This window comes from Callithrix jacchus, chromosome 7 (genome assembly GCF_049354715.1).
Source record: "Callithrix jacchus isolate 240 chromosome 7, calJac240_pri, whole genome shotgun sequence".
NCBI classification, from domain to species: domain Eukaryota; kingdom Metazoa; phylum Chordata; class Mammalia; order Primates; family Cebidae; genus Callithrix; species Callithrix jacchus.
The window spans coordinates 122146106-122168807 of record NC_133508.1 but is presented as its reverse complement, the minus strand read 5'-3'; the positions used below and the strand labels follow the sequence as shown (position 1 = coordinate 122168807).

Here is a 22702-nt window from a genome sequence, read left to right as displayed (position 1 = left end):
CTTTCTTCTGTGTTGTAACCTCTCTATACATTTGTGTCTCCAGATTATCTTTGACAATAAAGCTCACAGTGGCAAAATCAAAATCTATTTTGACAGTGATGCCAGAATTGAAGAATGTAAAGACTTGAACGTATTTGGATCTAGTAAGTATGCTATTTACTTGCCCATGGGGATTATAGATGACTTTTAACACTTTATTTGGGGGGCTAGGGTATTTAGTTTGTTTGCGTGGTAATAGGAAGAAAACTGCATCTTGAGCATTAGATTCTGTAAAGAATATCTTAAAGCTTTGTATTTTTGTTTAATTCAGCAAATGTTTATTCTATACCTCTTAGAAGAGGTAGCATGACTCAGTGGTTAGGAACTTAGCTCTGAAGCCAGAATACCTGGGTTTCGGTTCCAGTTCTGTTTTCTCTGCCTGTTTTCTTGGACAAATTACTTAACCTGTCTGTCTCAGTATCTTTCTGTGTAAAATGAGAGTAATAATAGTGCAGTTTGAACATACCAAATCAGAAATACCTGAAATCAAAATGCTCTAAAATTTGAAACATTTGAGCACTGACATGACTGATGCTCAAAGGAAATGCTTATTGTAGCATTTTGGATTTTGAATTTTTGGATTTGGGATGCTCAGCCAGTACGTATAATGCACATATTCTAAAATAAAAAAAAATCTGAAATACTTGTGGTCCCAGACCATTCTGGATAGGGTATACTTTGCCTAAACTTACCTCCAAGGATATTATTGAATATTAAATGAATTAATGTATAAAGCCAAGCACTGAAGACAAGAGTTGGCATATATTAATTGCTAAGCATTATGGGAAAAGGAAGAAAATGCCTTCGTGAGGGAGACAGACATGCTTATGAAATCTGTGTTGTGTTATGGAGATAAATAAGTGGTATATATACAAAAAGTATGAGGAGAAAGAAAGCAAAAGTTTGAGTGGAGCAGAGTGAGAAATAAAATCTAGAAATGATTCTTGGAGAAGGTATGCTTTGATCTGAGCCTTGGACAGTGAGGAAGGATCAGGGCCACCAGAGCCCAGAGAGCAGCCACTGCAATGGTGGCTCATTTACTCAGTCATTACGCGGAATACATCTCTTAATCTACAGGTTTAAAATGAGCTACCACTGAGCGTGGTGGCTTATGCCTATAACCCCGGAACTCTGGGAAGGCTGGGGAAGGTGGATCACTTGAGGTCAGGAGTTCAAGATCAGCCTGGTCAACATGATAAAACCCAATCTCTACTAAAAATACAAAACTTAGCCAGGCACGGTGGCACACACCTGTAATCCCAGCTACTTGGGATGCTGAGGCAGAACTGCTTGAACCTGGTAGGTGGAGACTGCAGTGAACCAAGATCACACCACTACCCTTAAGCCTGGGGGACAGAGTGAGACTTTCTCTCAAAAATAAGTAAAATAGGCCAGTCACAGTGGCTCACTCCTGTAATCCCAGCACTTTGGGAGGCCGAGGCGGGTGGATCACATGAGATCACGAGTTTGAGACCAGCCTGGCCAACATGGTGAAACCCCATCTCTACTAAAAAATACAAAAAATTAGCAGGACATGGTAGCAGGTGCCTGTAATCTCAGCTACTTGGGAGGCTGAGGCAGGAAAATCATTTGAACCCTGGAGGCTAAGGTTGCAGTGAGCCAAAATCATGCATCGTACTCCAGCCTGGGCAACAAAAGTGAAATTCCATCTCAAAATAAATAAATAAAAAAATAAGTAAAATAAATAAGATACAATGGGCTACCTATGGAAGCTGTTCTGTTTGCTCAGTAAACGATTGGGCTGATGTTAATGATGGATGCTCGGTATTTTTTACTTTGCAAATTTTGTTTAAATGACTTTCCTTTCCTTTTGACCAGATTATCAGAATGAAATTAAATGTAAAATAACTGTGGCTCCTGTTTTAGATTTGTCGTAAACTGTATTTGATTTGTGGTCTGCTGCTTTTCAGTTGTATAATATGTCCTGATGATTTTGAAGTTTTGATTTCAATAATTTCAACGACTGACTTAAGCCTCCGTTACAGTTTTGGTTTCTGTTAAAAAGTGGATACCACTTCCCAGCATACACCACTTTCTTGCAGACACACAAAGATCAGGGGCATATTTTCCAAGTTCAAGTATAGGCTACAATTTTCTGTTAAAAGAAACTAACCGGCCGGGCGCGGTGGCTCAAGCCTGTAATCCCAGCACTTTGGGAGGCCGAGGCGGGTGGATCACAAGGTCAAGAGATCGAGACCATCCTGGTCAACATGGTGAAACCCCGTCTCTACTAAAAATACAAAAAGTTAGCTGGGCATGGTGGTGCGTGCCAGTAATCCCAGCTACCTAGGAGGCTGAGGCAGAAGAATTGCCTGAACCCAGCAGGCGGAGGTTGTGGTGAGCCAAGATAGCGCCATTGCACTCCAGCCTGGGTAACAAGAGCGAAACTCCGTCTCAAAACAAAACAAAACAAAACAAACAAACAAACAACCCAAAAACAAGAAACTAACCTTTGTCAAATATGTGATTTGGAATATCATTGTAAAGGTCAACATGATGGGAATTTTCAAGCTAGTCAGTCAGTCAAATGCATTTCCAGAACAGTGGTGTTTCCTTCCGCCTGCTTGTGCTTAGTAGAGAGTATCTCTAGCCCCCTCTTGTGGCCAATAAGGAGAAACACAAGCCTCCTAGACCACTGAGATTTACTTGTTCTCCCAGAGGTGTGTCTTAAGAAACCAGGTCTATTGGGGGGAAGAGGGGAGGGACAGCGGGGTGGGTGGGTGGGGGCTGGGGAGGGATAGCCTGGGGAGAGATGCCAAATGCGGGTGAAGGGGAGGAAGGCAGCAAAACAAACTGCCATGTGTGTACCTATGCAAATGTCTTGCATGTTCTGCGCATGTACCCCAAAACCTAAAATGCAATCATTAAAAAAAAAAAAAAGAAACCAGGTTCTATCACTAGGAGAATGTGAATCTAAAATAAAAATGATGTGATGTGAAAGCCTTAAAAAACTGATGTTTAGAAAGCATTTTAGGAAATGGACTTTTTCCCCTATGTGAAGCTGTCTGGTGGATTGAGATTGCCTTGTCTTCGGGGGACGTGGACAAGGGCAAGGGCAAGTGGGACCCTTACACTATTTCTAAAAGTTCAGAGACTCATTCACACTCACATGCTTACCCCCAGGTTCCTTTCTCGCAGTTTTGTCTTTACCTGTATTGAAGCAAAGTATGCTGGTGAACGTCCATTTTCTTTCTTGCTTTCATTCTTTCTTTTTCTTTCTCTTTCTTTCTCTATTTCTCTCTCTCTTTCTTCCTCTCTTTCCCTCTCTCCCTTTTTCCCTCCCTCCCTTCCTCCCTTCCTTCCTTCCTGACGGAGTCTTGCTCTGTCGCCCAGGCTAGAGTGCAATGTCACAATCTCGGCTCACTGTAACCTCAGCCTCCTGGGTTCAAGTGATTCTCCTGCCTCAGCCTCCCGAGTAGCTGGATTACAGGCACCCGTCACTATGCCTGGCTAATTTTTTTTTTTTTTTTAGTATAGAGGGGCTTTTACTATGTTGGCCAGGCTGGTCTTAAACTCCTGACCTCATAATCTGCCCACCTTGGCCTCCCGAAGTGCTGGGATTACAGGTGTGAGCCACCGCACCTGGCTTGAATGTCCATTTTTCACATACAAACCTCATGCTTCCTTTTGTGACTCCCAAGTCCCCTCTCCAAAGGTACCATGTCTTTATTTGACTTGGTTTCATAAATATAGCAGTTTGGAGATAAGGACCTGGGGAGGAATTAGCAGGATTCCTCTTTGGCGGGATTCCTCATTGATGGGTAATATAGATGGTATTACAAGGAAAGGGTTTTAGTAAGTTTGGGAAGCCCTAGACTAGAGTCCACAGGCTAGTGGTGGTGGTATGTAGGATTTTTAAGGGCCTTAGAGGGGCTTAGTGGTCTTTGGGACTCCCCTAAAAATGTTGGCAGGGGCATCTTTCTGGACTAGTGTATAATAAACCCAAGTTTGGAAATGTTCCTGTGGGGTAACTTGGTTTCAACAGAGCAAGAAAGCAATTGAGATGTTCATGAAATACATATTTTTTAGCATACCAAACTAGTCTTCTCAGGAATTCAAAGAAAAGCAGACTCCTATACTGGTTTCTGTTAGGAGGGCTGGTTTCTGTTTCTAAGCCGGTTTGTTTTCCCATCTGTAAACAAGGTCCAATACAAGCTGTCTTAGAGATTTGTGTTCTAGTTATATGTCAGAAAGGAAGCTACTAGATGCTGTCCTTGCGTTTCATAAGATTTTCAGTTTTTATGTTTTCAAGAGCTGCCTCTGTATCCTCTGCCCCATTCCATGGATCCAAGAAAAAAGAAAAAATCTTGCATTATGATAGAGCTAAGTTGTTTTCTTAGCCACCCATTAGATGATACGTCAAGATAACTCTCTTGAGTATAAAATGGCTAAAGGTAAATATAAATAACCGGGCACTGTTCTAACACACGCTTCACATGGACCGTTCCACCTGGTTCTCCCGACAGCCCCAGAAACGGGTACACTTGCCCTCCCCATTTTGTAGCTGGGACATCTGAAGCTTAGAAAGCTGAAATCATTTGCTCAGAGAGTTGCATTTACCAGCTGGCTGTCTCTGCTCACCACCCATTGTAGCAGCTGCTTTGCCCTCAGACACTCCTGCCAGTGTCACTCACCTCTTTGCATTTTTAAATCCAAGCCATGTCTCTTCAGCACTGTCTCTGCAGAGGTGTTGCTGTGAGGACTCCAGCTGCAGCCTCTCTTCTGAAGGTCACCTGTCCCTGGTTCTGTTTGCTTCTCTGGCCTTTCTGCTCCATCTCATTCCTAAGCTCATCTTCTTTTCTAATTCTCAAGCATCGCTCCCCACCCCCTACTCCTGTCCTTCCCAGTGGTGTCTCTGAGAGGACATCACATCCATGGCTTTAACTGCCACCAAACAGTCCTCTTTTTTTTTTCTGTATGCACTTAGGGCATATGAATAGTCCTCTCTTGTCTTGAATATCCAGAGTGAACTCGGTTTACCAAAGACAGGAAACCAGGAATCCTTGTTCTTCCTTATTCCCCAGGTCCAGTCAGAGACCAGGCTGTGACTCTCTCCATCTCTTGCGATTCTGTGCCTTCTCCTTTTGCTCTGCCCCAACATAGCTCAGACCATCGTAAGTTCTAACTTAGATTATTCAGTGGTCTTTTGTGCTGCTCGATCTCTTCATTTACTTGTAAGTATGCTGAAGCATTATGCTAAGCACAGGTTCAGTATTTTGTTCAACACTACTGTCTTAGTCTGCTTTCTGTTACTTATAATAGAATGCCCGAAATGGACTAATTTATAAAGAAAAGAAATGCATTTCTTTCAATTCTGGAACCTAGGAAGTCCAAGGTCGGAGGACCACTTCTGGTGAGGACCTTCTTCCTGTTTGGGACTCTCTGTGAAGTCCCAAGGCAGTGCAGGGCATCACATGGTAGGTGGGTGGGGGGGTGGCGGTGAGCATACTAGTTCAAGTGTCTCTTCCTCCTCTTCTTCCTCCTCCAGCCATTCTCTTGATAACTCATTAATCGATGGGTGGATTAATCCATTTATGAGGGCAGAGACCTCATAACCCAGTCACCTCTTAAAGGCCCTCCCTCTCAATACTGTCACATTGGAGATTAAATTTCAATATGCATTTAGGAGGACACAAATAACTCAAACCATAGCAACTACTTATGGACCCTGCTTTACAAAGCCAATCACTTGGTGTGGAAGATGGACACCAAATGATAAAATAGTAACCACTGTAAATGTCTGCTCTTGTTATTTCCCTGAGGCTGTTTTAAGGGCTCTTTTCATATGAACTCGCATAATTTTCACAATAGCCCTATGATGTAGGTATTTTTTAATTCTACCCACTTTTCAGAGGAGGAAACTGTGGCACAGGGGTTAAGCAACTTCCTCAAGGCTCTACAGCTTCTGAGTGAAGAGCTGAGATTCAGAACCAGGCTGTTGGGCTCCAGAGACCATGCTCTTTCTCATTCTACACTGTCTCTGTGCGTGTGCTGTGCTGCCTTTGCAGTTGTGATTACCAGGTCAGTGTCTGTTGTGCAGAGGAAAGTAAAGAAGCTCTGGGTGTGTGTAGTAACCGAGAACCACGAAAGCATATAGGAGGGGGCTAAGAGAGATGAGAATTTAAGGAAGTCTGTTCTGAGATGGTACAGTTTTCATTTGGAACTCGAGGCTGAAAATAAATAATCTGAACTGTGTGTGTGGGAGAAGTGCTGTTCCAGGCAGATGGACCAGCATGTGCAAAGTCCCCGAGGCAAGAGCAGGAAAGAAGGAAGACCAGTGTGGCTGCAGGGTGGAGAAGGTGGGGGCCAGGCAGGAGAGAGCCGGGTTGGGATCTGAGACACTATCGTGAAGTCTGAGAGAAACGAAGGTTAGTTTCATCTCCCTCCCGTACATTTCCCTTGCTGCTGTGTGCTCCAAACCCAAAATCTGATTACCACTCCCCTCCTTGCTTCCATTCCAAGAAGCAATTTTTTTCCATGTACAGAGAAGGCTTGTAGAATTGCCTCTATCCTGGGAAAGTGCACAGTGAGGTTGAGAAGCAGAAGTGGGAATTCTGAGTGGTGGTATTTTAATTTGTTTGTTCTCTTATTAATGGTGAACTTGATGTCTCTGCTTTTATGTGAAAGAATTCAGAGTTTGTCAGGAGTTTTGCCTTTTTTTAAAAAAATGGAGCCCAAATGGCTCACTTTCTGTTGAATTCTATTCTATGGTAAATGTTTATATATAATTTTATTAGCAGTTCATGTGTTTTAAAATGTAGAGCTTTATATCAGGGAATGTTTTGCCTTATATATGTACATCTGAATGAATGCAGTGTGATTTGTTTCTGACATTTACCATTTTGTTTTAACAGTAGGCAAAACATTTATCTTTTGAACTTCTTTTCACACTGCCATTTTGCTTGGCAATTATTTCCGGTAAAGTGTGTTTAACATTTGAATTCTGTTTTTATTCCTCAGCTCAGAAAAATGCTCAGTATGTCCTGGCGTTTGATGCATTTGTCATTGTGATTTGCTTGGCATCTCTTATTCTGTGTACAAGATCCATTGTTCTTGCTCTAAGGTTACGGAAGGTAAGACTGTGTTCACCTTCTCTTCCTGCTCTCTTGGCTCACGCCCTCAGTTTGGCCAAGCAGTGGACCACCGATGCTGTGCCACCTGCCTCTTTTGGAGCCCTTTCACTAAATTAGATTCCTCTGAGTAGTTGCCCCTATGAGGCATTCATCAGCCTGAGGTGCAGGAAGTGAGTAAAGGCTCTGAGTGTGTCAGGTGGGATCAGATAATTATCCTGTTTAAAACTGAGCTGTAAGTACAGACGCACAGTGGTGAACTCTCAGGCTTTTGAATGTTTCCAGAATAACGAGGTCCTCTTCAATTCAGGAGTGATCTGAAGAACAGAGTAATAGCATGTGTGGGTTTCATCTTTTGTCTTCAAACCAGAGTTCATTTTGACAGGGAGGCATGGTAAATTGATTATAATGAAGCATAAAATACTTTATTCTGTGTTTAAAATAGTTTTAAAATTCTCCTCTGAGTTTCATTTTGCCTTTTTACCCTCAGGGCTCTTAGGAATGTATACTTCTGTTCCCACACATCTTATTCTGGCTTGTGGCATGTGTGCCAATGCACACTGGGGTCAGGGGAAATCGGAATTCCACAGAGTACCATTTGTGGAGCAGGGACGTAGTCTGCATTTGACTTTCCGTAATCCTGACCTTTGTCAATGTCCTTTGTAAATATCCACCTCTCTTAAATGCTCCCCGATCGCCTTTATGTTCTGAATGCAAAGTTAAGGTCCTGTCCCTGCCAAGGTGAGGGGACTTATATTCAGAGCATGAGCTCTGCAGCCGGCCTTTCTGGTCTTGGATCCTGGCTTAGCCTCTTGGTGCCTCAGTTCCCTCCTCTGGATGATAGACCTGTCAGAACCTGGTTCATTGGGTTGTCACTGGAATGAACGTGTTGATAATATGAAGAGTATTTGGAACGTACTGTGTTCTAGTTATGACAGGAGCCTGCTGGAGTTAGAGCATACGTATTCCATGTTTGAGGTAACTTCACAGACAATTGAATGGTTACTCAGTTTACGGGGGAAAGTATGTGCTGTAACTTCCACCTTTGAGGTAGATCTGGCGAGCTGGAAACGCAATACCATGTCCTTTTACAGGTGAAAGCACTGTTTTGCACTTGCCTTCTCCTTCCAGAGGGCAACATGGTTTACAAGAAACACTTCTTTAAATGTTTGCCCTAGAGATTTCTAAATTTCTTCCTGGAGAAGTACAAGCGGCGTGTGTGTGATGCCGACCAGTGGGAGTTCATCAACGGCTGGTATGTCCTGGTGATTATCAGCGACCTGATGACAATCGTTGGCTCCATATTAAAAATGGAAATCAAAGCAAAGGTGAGGGAAGCCCATCTAAAGTCTTACTTTCTTCTTCTTCTCCCGCATGGCCACAGGCATCTTAGGACATACGATCCTTTGGAGACCACTTGATTCTCTGTCTTCCCTTGTCTCACAACAGTACAAGCGAGGCCTCTCCTGGATTGGTTCCTCGTGAAGGGAAAGTAGGAAGCCGTGGAACAAAACTTGGCGACAGCTGCAGAATAGTGACTAAACTTGAGAACACTGGTTATTTGGGCCTCTTTTTCTTTTTAAGTTGCAAAAGGAGTGGCTTACCCATAAACCAGTCCCTTCCCTGAACCTGCATGCCAAGAGCCTGCAGGGAGGATTTGTGACCATTGGGTGCTCCGACAGATGGGGTGAGGGCAGGAATGTCAGTGTGGCTGCTACAGCCTGGTCCTTTGTACAACTTAGTTGATTTGATCTCCTAACTAAGCCTCGACGACTACTTCACCGCACTGTTTTTCTGTCCACTCCCTGCTGTTTGCCAGAGGTCCCTCCAGCCTTAGCTCCTAACCCTGACACACCCACTCTGCCCCAACCCAGCTCCCTCTGGCTTTCTTCAGGCCTCTTACTCTTTGGCCAACTGTGGCCATAGACTCCTCACCCGCTTTCCCATCTTCCGTTTCATATCCCTGAGATCCGTTTACACAGGGACTTTTCTGGAAGTGTCTATCTGGCTGTTATCATTCTTTCTACCTCTTAGGGCCTGCTTCGGGATGAAGCGGCCTCCCTCAGCATGGCCCCTGGGGTCATCACCATCCAGCTCTGCCTCCCGCTCCTGCCTCCGCTCTAACCCTGTCCCTCTAGAAGGGCTTGTCAGCATTGTGCCTTTGTTCAGCCTGTGTCCATTGACCTGTGACGCTTCCTCCCAGCCTGTCCTGCAGGCCCATCTTTGCTCTGGGGTGGAGTCTGTGGTGGTCCCTCTGTGCTGTCTTTCACTACATTTAGCATATTATATGAGAATCAGGTTTGTGTTTTGTCTTTTCTACTAGCCCTAGATTTTCCTGAGAGCAGGAACCATGTTAGCAAATCATGTTGGAATTTTCTTTCAAAAGCAGCTGAATTGTATTGTTTGATACTTAACAAATACCATTAATTTATGTCCTCGAATGTCTACGTCAGTGATAAATGCGATTTCTATTTCAGAGTATTACTAGGAAAAAAAATTTAGTTCAACTAATTGAAATACTAAAAGAAAATGAGAAACAAATTTGGAATTATACTCTCTGTTTTTCTTCTTTAAAGAACTCTTACTATCACCTATAGGGAGGCAAATAGTTCTTTTCTCATAAATTGGTTTAAAGTAAGGTTAATAAGCTAAGTGGAATCAAATATTTTACTCATTTGTCTCGTTTTCTTGTTCATTTATTCATTTATGTTTTCATTCCTTAGAATCTCACAAACTATGATCTGTGCAGCATTTTGCTTGGAACCTCTACACTCTTGGTTTGGGTTGGAGTCATCAGATACCTGGGTTATTTCCAGGCATATAACGTAAGGATGTGGCACTGGGCAGTGCCAGTGCACTTGAGACTCATTTATTCTTTGAGGTCTAATAGCTACTTTTCCATTTCATCCGTCCTGTTAATTCTTTTTTTTCAGGTGCTGATTTTAACAATGCAGGCCTCACTGCCAAAAGTTCTTCGGTTTTGTGCTTGTGCTGGTATGATTTATCTGGGTTACACATTCTGTGGCTGGATTGTCTTAGGACCGTACCATGACAAGGTATGCAGCACAAATTCTTCCTTCTGCACATGGGCACATGGCACTCTTGATCATGGGTTTCTAGCACTTACAGGCTTTTTAATCTTCTCTATCACGTACCCTTGACATCAGTAAGCACATATCTTTTTATCAGTTTTTCTTTTTTTCCTTTTCAGGATATAGAAGTGACTATAGGATATTGAACCAAGAACTGTGCAAGACTAGAAAGCATGGATTATAGTTGTCTGGGGCTGGCTTAAGGGGTCACATAGTTACCCAGTGATCATCAAATGGGAAATGTTTGGAGATGAGATCACTATATTGAAAATGAAAATTAAGTGAGGAAAATTCCTATTAAAAATTTCCAATTTTAAGTATTATGTTTTTCATCCAAGTTAATTGAGAAGACTGAAGATGGGCAGAGACTGCCTGGAAAAACCATAGTAGATTTATGGTTGAAATGGTGACATGTCTTGTCTCTGCAGATGGTTTTGGTTACAGCATCATCTTTGTGCCTTATTAAAGATCAGTATCTGAATTCTAAACTATTACCAAACTTCAGTTAGCATTATAATCTCAGGGACATCAAAGTTATGCTAAGATGTTCTTGTTATAAAATGATATATTTGATTGGTAGATACATCAGGAAATGAAAGTAGGTAAACCTTGTTTTTAACCCAAAAAAGTAAAAGGAGTTATTTCATTCCATGGCTTTTCCTCCATGGGCCTGTGGCAGTTGGAACAATAGAAATAACGAAAATAGCAGCAGCTCACACTTACGGCTTGTGTGTTAGACACTCTGCTGGGCTTTTCTGTTTTCTTTCTTACTTACTCCCCCCAACAGCCCAGGGTACTGTTTTCCTCACTTAGATGCTCTGCAAGGAGAAGAGGTTAAAAATGGCAAGTGTTGTTTCCAAGTTTGTATAGCAGTAAGCCTTAAGTTCTGACCTTGTTAATACCATTGGCCAAAGAACGTATGATCAAATCTGGTTTACAAACTGTTAACGAAGAGTAAGTTATACGTAAGATTAATGCATAGCTTACTCTTCTATCAGAAGGTTTAAGATTAATGCATAGCTTACTCTTTGTTATTAATGTATAGCTTACGCTTTGTTATTATTTATTATTCTGATAGCCGTCCTATCAGAATAATGCCAGGTAACCGGGCACAGTCAGACTTTCTCCTTTTCAAGTGTCACATTTAATATGTCTAGAGAGAATTACTGTTTTTCCTATTTGAGGTATTATATAATTAACGAAGTGACAACCTCTGGGTTAGTAGTAAATCCTGGTAATATTATTGCTCTTCAAATTCCATGTCACTGCTTTAAAGGTGACTCATGAGAAAAAAATTATTCTTTGCTGTGATATCTCAGATTTGGAGAACTTACTGTCAGAGCCTGGAAAAATATATTTTTTCTTCCTTACTTGCCTCATGCTCTGAAAGTTTTTCCACCTCTTTGTCACTAGAGGGCAGTGTTGTACTGTGTGGAATAAATACTGTGCCTGAGGATTTGGCTTTAATTCACTGACCCCAAGGTCTCTGGACAAGTGGTCCCATCTCCTTTGTACCCCACCCCCATCTCCCCTACCTCATCATTATTCTGGAAGGTGCTCAGATAAGGTTGCTCGAATTTTACTAGATGGCTGCCATTCTCAAATGCTGTCTGTTAGGCATGGTGCCCAGGATTCTTCATATCCCTTGCTGTGTTAACCCTTCACTCCCCTTCTCTGTGAGGAAATCTGATGATCCTTTCACAGAAAATAGGCATCTTAATATATTAAATAATATTCCTGAGATTATCCAGCTAGAAAATGGCAGAGATGGGATTCAAACCCAGGTCAGCCTGACTCCAGTACCTGTGCTTTGATCCATACTCTGTCTGTAAGGCTTTTCTTGGTATTATCTAAAACAGATAATTGTAGGAGAGCATTTAGTCTGACAAGAAACAGCCTTGTACTTGGAGATCAACCGTGATTGGACAGCCATGTTGTCACTCTCATTCTCTCAATGATGTCAAGGTCACCTCGTGGAAAATGAGGTTACTTGTTTTGTGAGCCTGACTGCATTTCCATATGTTCAATTTTGTCCTTTCAAAGGATCCAGGTGAAATTGGGATGTTCTGAACCAGCACTGTCCAGAACAATGCAATCTGGGCTATAACTGAGAGCCTTGCCTATACTGTAAAATTTTCTAATATCCACATTAAGAAATAAGAAACTGATGAAATTAATTTCAATGATATATTTTAAGCCTAATATACCTAAAACATTATTTCAGCATGTATTCATTATCAAATATTGAAATATTTTACATTCCTTCATACTAGTCTTTTTGATCTGGTAGATCTTTTATCCTCACGGCACACCTCAATTTGGTCTAGCTACCTATTGGATGCTGGCTAGCCACACGTGGCTGGTGACTACCATTATGGACATTGCAGCTCTAGACTTATGTCTGTCACTTAATATCAGCTTTCCCTTTACCACCGCCCCAGCCCCCACCCCCTCCAGAGGAGTGGAGGGATAGGGGATGTCTGTAGGGTTGTCTGTAGGTCTGTTTACGGTATCTCTCACCAGGCTGATATATTGGGGAAATGCACAGTTGAGTTAATTCACTGAATGTACAAGTCAGGGGAGAGAAAGAAAACGTTAGCCTGGTTTTGGAATTTTGTGTTTTTCTTCTCCATATTGCTGCCTCTTTGAATCTGAAGTTAGAATTCAGGATGCCCCTTGCATCCTTACCCCCAAATTAATCCAAGCTGTCAGCATGTTCAGGGTTTGCCAGTGTCTGAATCAGAGGACTTTCAGGATTACCTGAAGCCTTGAAAAGCTGAGCATTCCAAGCAGGCATTTTTGTAGGATTTTTAGAATCATAGCAATCTTTATTGTGAAAGCTAATTCTTTCTTTAAAACAAAACAACTGAAAAGAGACATCAGGAAAACTGTAATTCTATACTACTATTTGGCTGATAGCTGGGGTCTCATAACACATCAGCTTCCTGTCTTCCTGTTAGGCATCTGATTTCAGGGGCTCAATGGTAAGGGATTCAAGATACAAAAAGTATCCTGCTGATGTGTGTTCCCAGCACTAATGCACTTTGGCACAATGCCCTTTCAAAATGTCTGGACACCAAGGGCGAGAGACAGACTGTTAATGTTCTTCCAAACCAAATCTTGAATTATTAAACATTACTCTAATGTGGCTTTTACATTTCCAGAGGACTTTTTTGGTCTATGAGGAATAACTCATAGCCTTGCTTTGTCCCCATTTTACAAATGAGAAGACCAAGGCTTGAAAAATTGTTGGACTTTGCTGATGCCATGGGTCAAAGTTCAGCAGACTCTGCATTACATTTTCCTTCTTCCAAGGCCTCTTGTTTTAGTCAAGTACCTCTCATTCCAAAGAACCATTAGCCAGCTAAAACATTTTGCCTAAAGTTTGCCTGAGATTCTTGGCATCAGCTCTTAAAGCAAATATTTATGTCATTCTCTGACATAAGCCATTGCAGGTTATGTTTTTATTGAAATGAAATGTTTTTGGCCCAACTGCAAAATTACTCTTTGTGAAATGAATGGTTGAGTTCTTGCTGTGGTCCCAGAGAACCTGTGGGGACTGTTTATGGAAATAGCCATTTAATATGTATTAAATATCTACTGTGCACCCAACATTGCTAGGTTCTTATAGACCAAGTTCTTGGAGGGCAGGAGCTATGGCTTATTTCTCTTTACATTCCCAGGCTCCAGCTTAGTACATAGACCATGGTAGGTGCTCAACAAGTTTGTTGAACAAACAAAAAGCAATGGGCGGGGGGGAGAGAGAGGGAGAGAGAGAGAGAGAGAGAGAGAGAGAGAGAGAGAGAGAGAGAGTGTGTGTGTGTGTGTGTGTGTAATACCTGCTTTCCAGGGGCTGTGATCTCTCAAAAACCAAAGGAATGCCCTACAAACGTGGTCCTTCTAGACTGGAAGCACATTAGGACCTTGAGTATTTTTAAGCTCAATTCTACTATGGCATTTGGCCACTGAAACAGACTCTGGGTCACAGCCACTTGTACAAAATGGCAGGGTGTTACCAAACACCTAAAATTGACTGGGTCTCTGTTTTAACTCTTCGGTGTGTTAAAATAATTCTCATGTTTACAAGAGGAGGAGGAAGTAAAATGGTTATGAATAATGTTAACGTCGAGACAGATATTGTGTCTAGCCTGATAAGTAACTAAACAGAAAATTAAGAAATGAATATGACATGTACTGACCAACTAGCTATTTGCAGTTGAAACCTGAAGCACAGACAGTTGTGCTTGGACTTAGGGGTTGCAACTAGAGAAAGGAGTTGACTGGATTCCAAAAGAAACTGAGAAATATGAATGATTAATGGTGCTGTCAGAGTTCTAATTGACATCCATAGAAACCAACTTTAGTGTCAATCTTTTAAGCTTTAACTTCAGTGTTTCAAGGCTAGTGTAGGGTATGGAAAATATTTACTCTGGAAACCCCTATTTTACTGTTAAATAATCTACATATTGTTAAGTGATTTGTTCAATTGGATATTTCCTCTAGGTCTTTATGGAGAAGGACTTGAGTTCTTCAGAGTTTTTGCTGATGCAGCAAAGCCATGAGTGGGATCCTTGTTTGGGGTGCATTTGTGGACCCTCTCCCTTGGCCACCAGTTTGGCTTGCCTGGTCCAACCACATGGCTTGGCTGGTAGTGTAAGGCGTGATATTTTTATCTAGTTGCAGGACAGGGAAGTGTGCATAAAAATAATTAGAGGACCATCCGTAGTTCATTCTGTGATTGTTACCGATATGGAGTGCAGAGAAAGGACTAGAGATGCCAGGGCACTCTGTCTTGAAGTACACTCCGAATTAACTCTTGAACATTAGCTTAACTGGACACAGAGAAGAGAAGGATATAGCAGGTGAGGAGAATAAATTCCATGAGGGAAAAATGTAGGGATGGGCCTGGTATTGGAGGAGATAAGCACAGCATGTTAATATTGACAAGGAGGAGGCCGGACATGGAGGCTCATGCCTGTAATCCCAGCACTTTGGGAGGCTGAGGCAGGCAGATCACAAGGTCAGAAGTTTGAGACCAACCTGGCCAACATGGTGAAACCCTGTCTCTACTAAAAATACAAAAATTAGCTGGGTGTGGTGGTGGGCGCCTTCAGTCCCAGCTACTCAGAAGGCTGAGGCAGGAGAATCACTTGAACCCTGGGGGCAGAGGTTGCAGTGAGCCAAGACCATACCATTGCACTCCAGCCTGGGCGACAGAGTGAGACTCAGTCTCAGAGAAAAAGAAAAATTGACAAGGATGAGATGTGATGAGGCTGTATGAAGGAGGAACTTACTACAACCTTCTTGGTTTGGGCTTTTATTTTGCACCCAGACTTTGTATAATCTCACAAGAGAGAAATTACCTGAAAGCCATCTTCTTCAAGTACAGGTTTCCCTGCAGCTTCAACTGGGAAAAGTGAAGAGATTAGAGTAAAAGAGACTTCCTTGGAAGTTTCTGTAATAATTCAGAAATTCATGTTGACATCACAGTAGAGTAGAAAGGGCAGATCGGAGAAATGTGATAGGAATGGACAGGCCTTAGAAGACTGAAAGGGAGAAGAGTAATCAGTTCAACACAGAGTTCTAAGGACTTAATTATTTCGGACTGGTTCTTTGGTAGGAGATTGGAATCATTGACAGAAATAGGGCAATTTAGAAAAAAGGCTCATTTTTCTGGTTAGGGTGGTGGAAAGTTTTGTTGGCATTTCCAAGGAATGGTGTGTTATATAACAAATGTCAGCGGGGTGCCATGGCTCATGCCTGTAATCCAAGCATTCTGGGAGGCCGAGGTGGGTGGATCACCTGAGGCCAAGAATTTGAGACCAGCCTGGCCAACATGGTGAAACCCTATCTCTACTAAAAATACGAAAATTAGGCGGGCTTGGTGGCACACACCTGTAGTCCCATCTGTTTGGGAGGGTGAAGTATGAGAATCACTTGAACATCGGAGGCAGAGGTTGCAGTGAGCTGGGATTGCACTGCACTCCAGCCTGGGCAGCAGAATGAGACTCCATCTCAAAAAAAAAAATAAATAAATAAAACAAAAACCTCACAAATGCTCTCTAAGTATAGAAAACATAAGAAGATGCTTATGTTAATTAGGAGAAAAACTGGGATCTAAATTGTTAGATGATATGACCACAAATATATAAAAAAATACATCAGGGAAAGCTGAGGGAATTGTCGAGAGATTAACTTTGAGAGTATAGAGAGGGGTGTGTGTGTGTGTGTGTGTGTGTGTATGTGTGTGTGTATGTATGTGTGTGTGTGTATGTTTTAAAGAGACAGGGTCTTGCTCTGTCCCCCAGGCTGCAGTGTAGTAGCACAGCGTTGGCTCACTGGACCCTGAACCTCCTGGACTCGAGATTCTCCCTCCCAAGCCTCCCGAACGCTGGGACTACAGGCGCACCACCATGCCCAGATGATTTTTGTATTTTTTGTAGAGATCGGGTCTTGTCATCTTGCCCAGGCTTGTCTCAAACTCCTGGGTTCAAGTGATCCTCCAACCTTGGCCTCTCAAAGTGCTGGGATTATAGGCATGAGCCACTGTGCCTAGCCCAGAGGGGATTTTTGAATGATGTTTTCCTACTTCTTGTGGCGGTCTAGCATCTTAAAATAATTAAGTTACCACTACTACAAATGACAAAAACAATGTTAACAAAACAAGCTAACTGGATACCGTCGACTTTTTAGAATACTCTATTTCAGAACCTAATTTTTATTTCTCCCAACAGTTTGAAAATCTGAACACAGTTGCTGAGTGTCTGTTTTCTCTGGTCAATGGTGATGACATGTTTGCAACCTTTGCCCAAATCCAGCAGAAGAGCATCTTGGTGTGGCTGTTCAGTCGTCTGTATTTATATTCCTTTATCAGCCTTTTTATATATATGATTCTCAGCCTTTTTATTGCACTTATTACAGATTCTTATGACACCATTAAGGTAATTATCAATATTTGCTGCCAAAAAAAATTACTGCAAATTCTTTATAGATTATAGAAAAATACCACATTTTAAAAACGTACTTAAAATATTACAGTTCAGATTTTAAGGTAGACTTTTTAAAGGCTGGAGATGAATTTTAGGACATTGTCCCTGTTACCCACAGCAGGGTGGATCGGTTTGGAGGGGTGGTGGGAAACAGAACGGGAATGGGGTAAGGATGGGTGGAATGGGGTGAGTCAGGTAGTCGGGCTGCTGGTCTCAGCCCTGACAGATAAACCTGCCAGTGTGGCTACCTGAAACTTAGGATAGAGTCATGAGTTTCAGGGATGAGAGATGACTGGCACCCTGACAACTCTCAGATATTGCTACAACTCACACTGGATGATATGGCTACTGTCATGGCATAGGTTTCCTTTACATTTTGAAAACTAAGGCTTTTGTGACTGTTTAGCTTCTCCCTCCCCTCCCCTCTCCTCCCCTCCCCTCCCCCGCTTCCCTTCTCTTCCCCTCCCCTTCCTTCCCCTCCTCTCCCCTTCCTTCCCCTCCCCTCCCCTTCCTTCCCTTCCTTCCCTTCCTTCCTTCCTTCCCTTCCTTCCCTTCCTTCCCTTCCCTTCCCCTCTCTTCCCTTTCCTTTTTTGGAGTCTCACTCTGTTGCCCAGGCTGGAGTGCAATGGCACAATCTCTGCTCACTGCAACCTCTGCTTCCCAGGTTCAAGCGATTCTCCTGCCTCAGCCTCCTGAGTAGCTGGGATCACAGGCGCCAGCCACCATACCCCGCTATTTTTTTTTTGTATTTTTAGTGGAGACAGGGTTTCACTGTCTTGGTCAGGCTGGTCTTGAACTCCTGACCTCATGATCTGCCCATCTTGGCTTGCCAAAGTGCTGGGATTGCAGGTGTGAGCCACTGTGCCCACCCTAGCTTCCTACTTTCTTAAGCTACCTGATAGGTTCTGTATCCTTTCAGACTAGGCCCATTTAACTGATTTGGGTGCTGGTATCATCTTCACAGCAGATGGTCATGCTTAGAAAACCCTGCTTCAGGGTCAGTGACTGAAAAACCATGGGTGCCTGCCTTTGTCAGGGCTGTTTTTTGCTTAACCACTTTTTCAGAATAATGCAAAAGAAAGCCAGTCCATTGGGAGAACTCCTGAATGCCTTTTGAGTGTGGGGAGATAAGGTTCAAGTGGGAATGGTAGTTGGCTCTCGCAGCAGGGCTTGCATGGAGAAGGAAGAGGTGCACAATCCTGCTACAGAGGGGCAGGGGAGCCTCAGTGTTGAAGTGGGTTGTCTTATTAAGCATGAGGGGAGGGAGTCTTTGTGTCTGCTTGGAAAAATCTACTGTCTTCTGTCCCACTAAGTGACCAACTTCCATTAAAGTAGAGGAAATAGTGATTACTTCCCAGGCAGAGTCTTCATTACCAATGTGTATGTGGAGTTGGGAGGTCTTATCTAGTCTTGCTGTTAGCATTAAAGCTTAAGACATTTTTTTAAGAGAGAGGGTCTTGCTCTGTTGCTCAGGCTAAAGGACAGTGGTGTGATCCTACCTCAATATAGCCTCCAACTCCTGGGCTCAGTCAATTCTTCTGTCTCAGCCTCCAAAGTAGCTGGGACTACAGATGCACACCACCATACCCAGATAATTTTTGTATTTTTTGTAGAGATGGGGTCTCACCATCTTGCCCAGGCTGCTCTCAAACCCCTGGGATCAAGAAATCCTCTTTCCTTGTCTTCCCAAAGTGCTGGGATTACAGGCATGAGCCATTGTATGCAGACTAGACTTTTGACTTTTGATTATTTCCTTCATTACCTTTTTAAAACAAACCTCTCCCTGGCTCTCCTCTGCTTTCTTTCCGAAGTTTTCCTCCAGATTGTTCTCTGTTCCCACAGTGGCCCTGGCTTGGTGTTCTGGGACTGACAGATTGATTCATCATTGTTAATATCGGTTCTTGAATCTGAGATAGCAATGTGGGAGAGTTTTATTTTAGTAAAGGTGGGCTTGGTTTGTTGACAAAAGAGCAATTTCTCATGCTCTATAAATAAGGTAACAACATTGTGTACTTTCTAAAGAAATTCCAACAGAATGGGTTTCCGGAAACGGATTTGCAGGAATTCCTGAAGGAATGCAGTAGCAAAGAAGAGTATCAGAAAGAGTCCTCAGCCTTCCTGTACTGCATCTGCTGTCGGAAGAGGTCAGTATCATGTTTAAGCTCCACGCTTCTGTAGTGGGCTGCTCTGTTCCTTAAGAAAAAGCCCCTGCAATAGTGGGAAAGAATTCATCTTTCTCTTCTTTCCTCCCACTAAAATTGGCTTTAGAAATGAATTGTTTCTTCTACAACAGGGTTGTGTAGAAAGCTACATGATGTGATTGTAATCTCTTAGGAATACTATAAGACTAGTAAGAGAAGGCATAAATTGTGTCCCTAAAGTCAAGAGGCTGAACTCTTAAGTGGCCCAAGTGAGAGGCCAAAGCTCTTATTTTTAGAGGTGGAACTCTGGGAATGTCAGAGGCATTTTCTCTTTTCACAGCATGTGGTTCAAGCAACCTTTCTTGATCAGAGCAGGAAGCCTCCCTGCGAGGAGGCTGTCCAAGTGCTTGGTTAGCAATGCACACTTCCTTGCCCAGCTGTGCTTTGCCTGCTGTTCATCAGGATACGTAGGGAAATGTTCTAGACCTCAGTGGACAAAGTGTATTGCATAGTGATTTGTGGACTAGAATGGGGGTCAGGTGAAGACTATTTTTTTTGATGTGCCTATGTTTGCTTTCATCTGAAGTCAGGGGTGCCAGTTTGTCACTAAAAGTAAACCCTACGCATGTTTTTTCTTTTTGGAAAGATTCTCTAACCCATATTCCTGAAGGAAGCTAGGAGAACATAATTGCTATTTAAAACCACAGGATGTATTTTTCTGTTAATCAATTCATATAGCATCTTGGGACTTACAATGATATGACTGAGCAGATCGAGGGGATGTCTGGTAAATAGAAAATGAGATCTGAGAAGAGCTGTTTTCAGAACCACACCTTATTTTCTCAGAGCACTAAATCGTTGCTATGAAAGCTGGGATAAAGGAAATTAATTTTCTTAATAGGCAGTTGCCTCCTAGGAGGTACCTTGTATAAGGAAAGTCTCTCAAAATTTCTTTCTTACTATAAGGGGTAAAAATTTCATTGGAAAATGTAGTCATGAATTCTAAAACATAGCTGATAGGTCTTTGGTGTTTGTGACACACGAAGTCCTGGGAGGTTGTTAAATGTTTTCTCATGCAGCCCTATGGAACAAGTGAAATATTTAAGGTGTGGACCTGAAGATTTTTGGGTCAGATTGGATCTGAGTGGTGAGACATAAGGAGCAATAGCAGCAGACAGTTTACCCTAAGGTGTGCTGAGGGTTGTTACAAAGATGCATGATGAGACAGAGGGTCTGCTCCTCAAGAAGAATGAAAGAATTCGAGGGAACGAGAAAATCCACCAAGGAGATCAGCTGAAGAACGAGGATGATGAAAGTTTGAAAAAGAGGATATCAAAGAATAAAGACATAAATAGCTGTAACTATGTTTGGCCAAATGATGGTCCTGGATGAAGTCAGCTATAACAGTTTCAATGGAATCATCAGACCAAAGCCTAGATCCCAGGACCCTGCAGAGTGAATGAAGGGCATAGGCCCTGATGGAAGGAAATGGATTGTAATGGGACCTTGAGAAAAAGCAATGGCTTTGACTCCATCAAAAAGTAAATAGAGCTTGATGTGTTTAAATGCTAGGAATGGGGCTGGGTACGGTGGCTCATGCCTGTAATCCCAGCATTTTGGGAGGCCAGGGCAGGAGGATCACTTGAGCTCAGGATTTTGAGCATGGGCAATGTAGTGGGACCCTGACTTTTTAAAAAATAAAATAAAAGCTAGGAACAGAAGAATGGACTGAAATTGAAGAAGGCTGTGAATGTGGAAGGTAAAGATGAATATAAAAATTCAGTGCTGCAAAGATTGGTCTCTATGCCCCTGTCTGGTGACCATGACAAATGACACCTGCTATCCCAATGCTACTTTCTGCAGAGGATGGCTGTGGCCACTCCTCTTCAACAGAACAATCCAACAACCAGCACACATTTGATCCTCAGAGCCTCTAGCCTGAGCATCAGAACACCTGGGTTTTTCATTCTGGACACTGCCTTTAACCAAGTGTGTCCTGTGACCTCTCCTAAACCTCTAGGATGGACCAGATGACCTCTGAAACATCTTCCAGTTTTAAAATGATGTGGTTCTTTGAAGAGAGATGCTTGGTTGAACAGATGCAGAATTAACCCTTCTCTTCCTCTACTGCAGTGAAGGAGGAAAATTGGCTGTTCTAGTCATTGACAAGGTTCTGTTAGCGAAGGGACATGAAGGTATTTTTTTTCCAGAATCAAACCGATATACTCATTGAGTAAAACATAAATGTGACATGTTTTTCTTTTTAAAAAAATTTTACATTAAGTTCTGGGATACATGTGCTGAACATGCAGGTTTGTTACATAGGCATACATGTGCCATGGTGGTTTGCTGCACCTGTCAACTTGTCACCTAGGTTTTAAGCTTCACATGCAATAGACATTTGTCCTAATCCTCTCTATCCCCTTTCCCTTAGCCAAGAGGCCCCAGTGTACGATGTTCCCCTCCCTGGGGTCACGGAGGTTCTCAAGAGACAGGTGACTCCTCACAGTGTTTCCAAAGCATCTACTCAAACTTCAAACAGCGTACATTGTCCTTCTTCATTATTTATTTACTTATTTATTCCGAACATTGGTAAATAATCAGAATACATTGCCTGTCTTAATTTTTCTTCCTCTTATATGTTTCAGTCAACATGTCTATAATCATGTGAGCCTAGAATACAGAGTATTCCTATTGCTCCTCAAGGATTTTAAATTATTGTGTTTTCTCCTTTCCCTTTCTGTTACAGGAAAAGAAGTGATGATCACTTGATACTTATTAACTAAAGTTCTTCTGCTAAAGATGATTAAAGTTCAGGCCTCCTTATTCAGTGGCTGGGCAGAGGAACTCCAAATGACTTGGACCAGCATTTCCAAAATAACTCTCTTATTTACTGTGGAGTGGGAAAGAGGACTTGTGGTTAGCCAGCTGACCATGACCGAAGTTCCAGCTTTACTTTTTATAAATTGAATGATAAAGAATGGACCATAGGCTACTACTGGGCATTAGTGCAATTGAACAGCAATAATAAAATTCTCTATTAGTTGTTAATCTATGACATGATCTTGGAATGGAAAAGATCACATTTCAGAGTGTGCAAAAGCAGTAGTGTTTAAGGCCATGTCATAAGTATGTGTGTTTATTGTCAAATAAGGATTTGTTTTAAAGGTGATTCTTCGGTTTGAAGACATTTGTTAATTCATGATTTGTACAGAAATGAAGTTGGTTGTAATACCAATCTAGAGACTCCAAGCTGGTGAACTATTAAGCCGTTTAAACATCACCCTTGGCCAGGCATAGTGGCTCACACCTGTAATCCCAGCACTTTGGGAAGCCTAGGCAGGCAGATC

The 22702-nt window shown here is 42.4% G+C and overlaps 1 protein-coding gene across 2 annotated transcripts in view; it reads left to right on the top strand.

Moving 5' to 3' along the window:
• The window catches only part of MCOLN2 (mucolipin TRP cation channel 2), a 72470-nt gene extending 50067 nt beyond the window's left edge, over positions 1-22403 (top strand). For both annotated transcript variants that reach the window (XM_035252027.3, XM_002751019.7), the window contains exons 7-14: positions 44-143; positions 7021-7133; positions 8309-8458; positions 9854-9955; positions 10064-10186; positions 16957-17163; positions 19234-19355; positions 22102-22403. In XM_035252027.3, the coding sequence (XP_035107918.1) occupies positions 44-143; positions 7021-7133; positions 8309-8458; positions 9854-9955; positions 10064-10186; positions 16957-17163; positions 19234-19355; positions 22102-22138 (954 nt within the window). In that variant the 3' untranslated portion in view covers positions 22139-22403. The remainder of the gene's footprint in view (positions 1-43; positions 144-7020; positions 7134-8308; positions 8459-9853; positions 9956-10063; positions 10187-16956; positions 17164-19233; positions 19356-22101) is intronic.
• Positions 22404-22702: the final 299 nt, after the last annotated feature.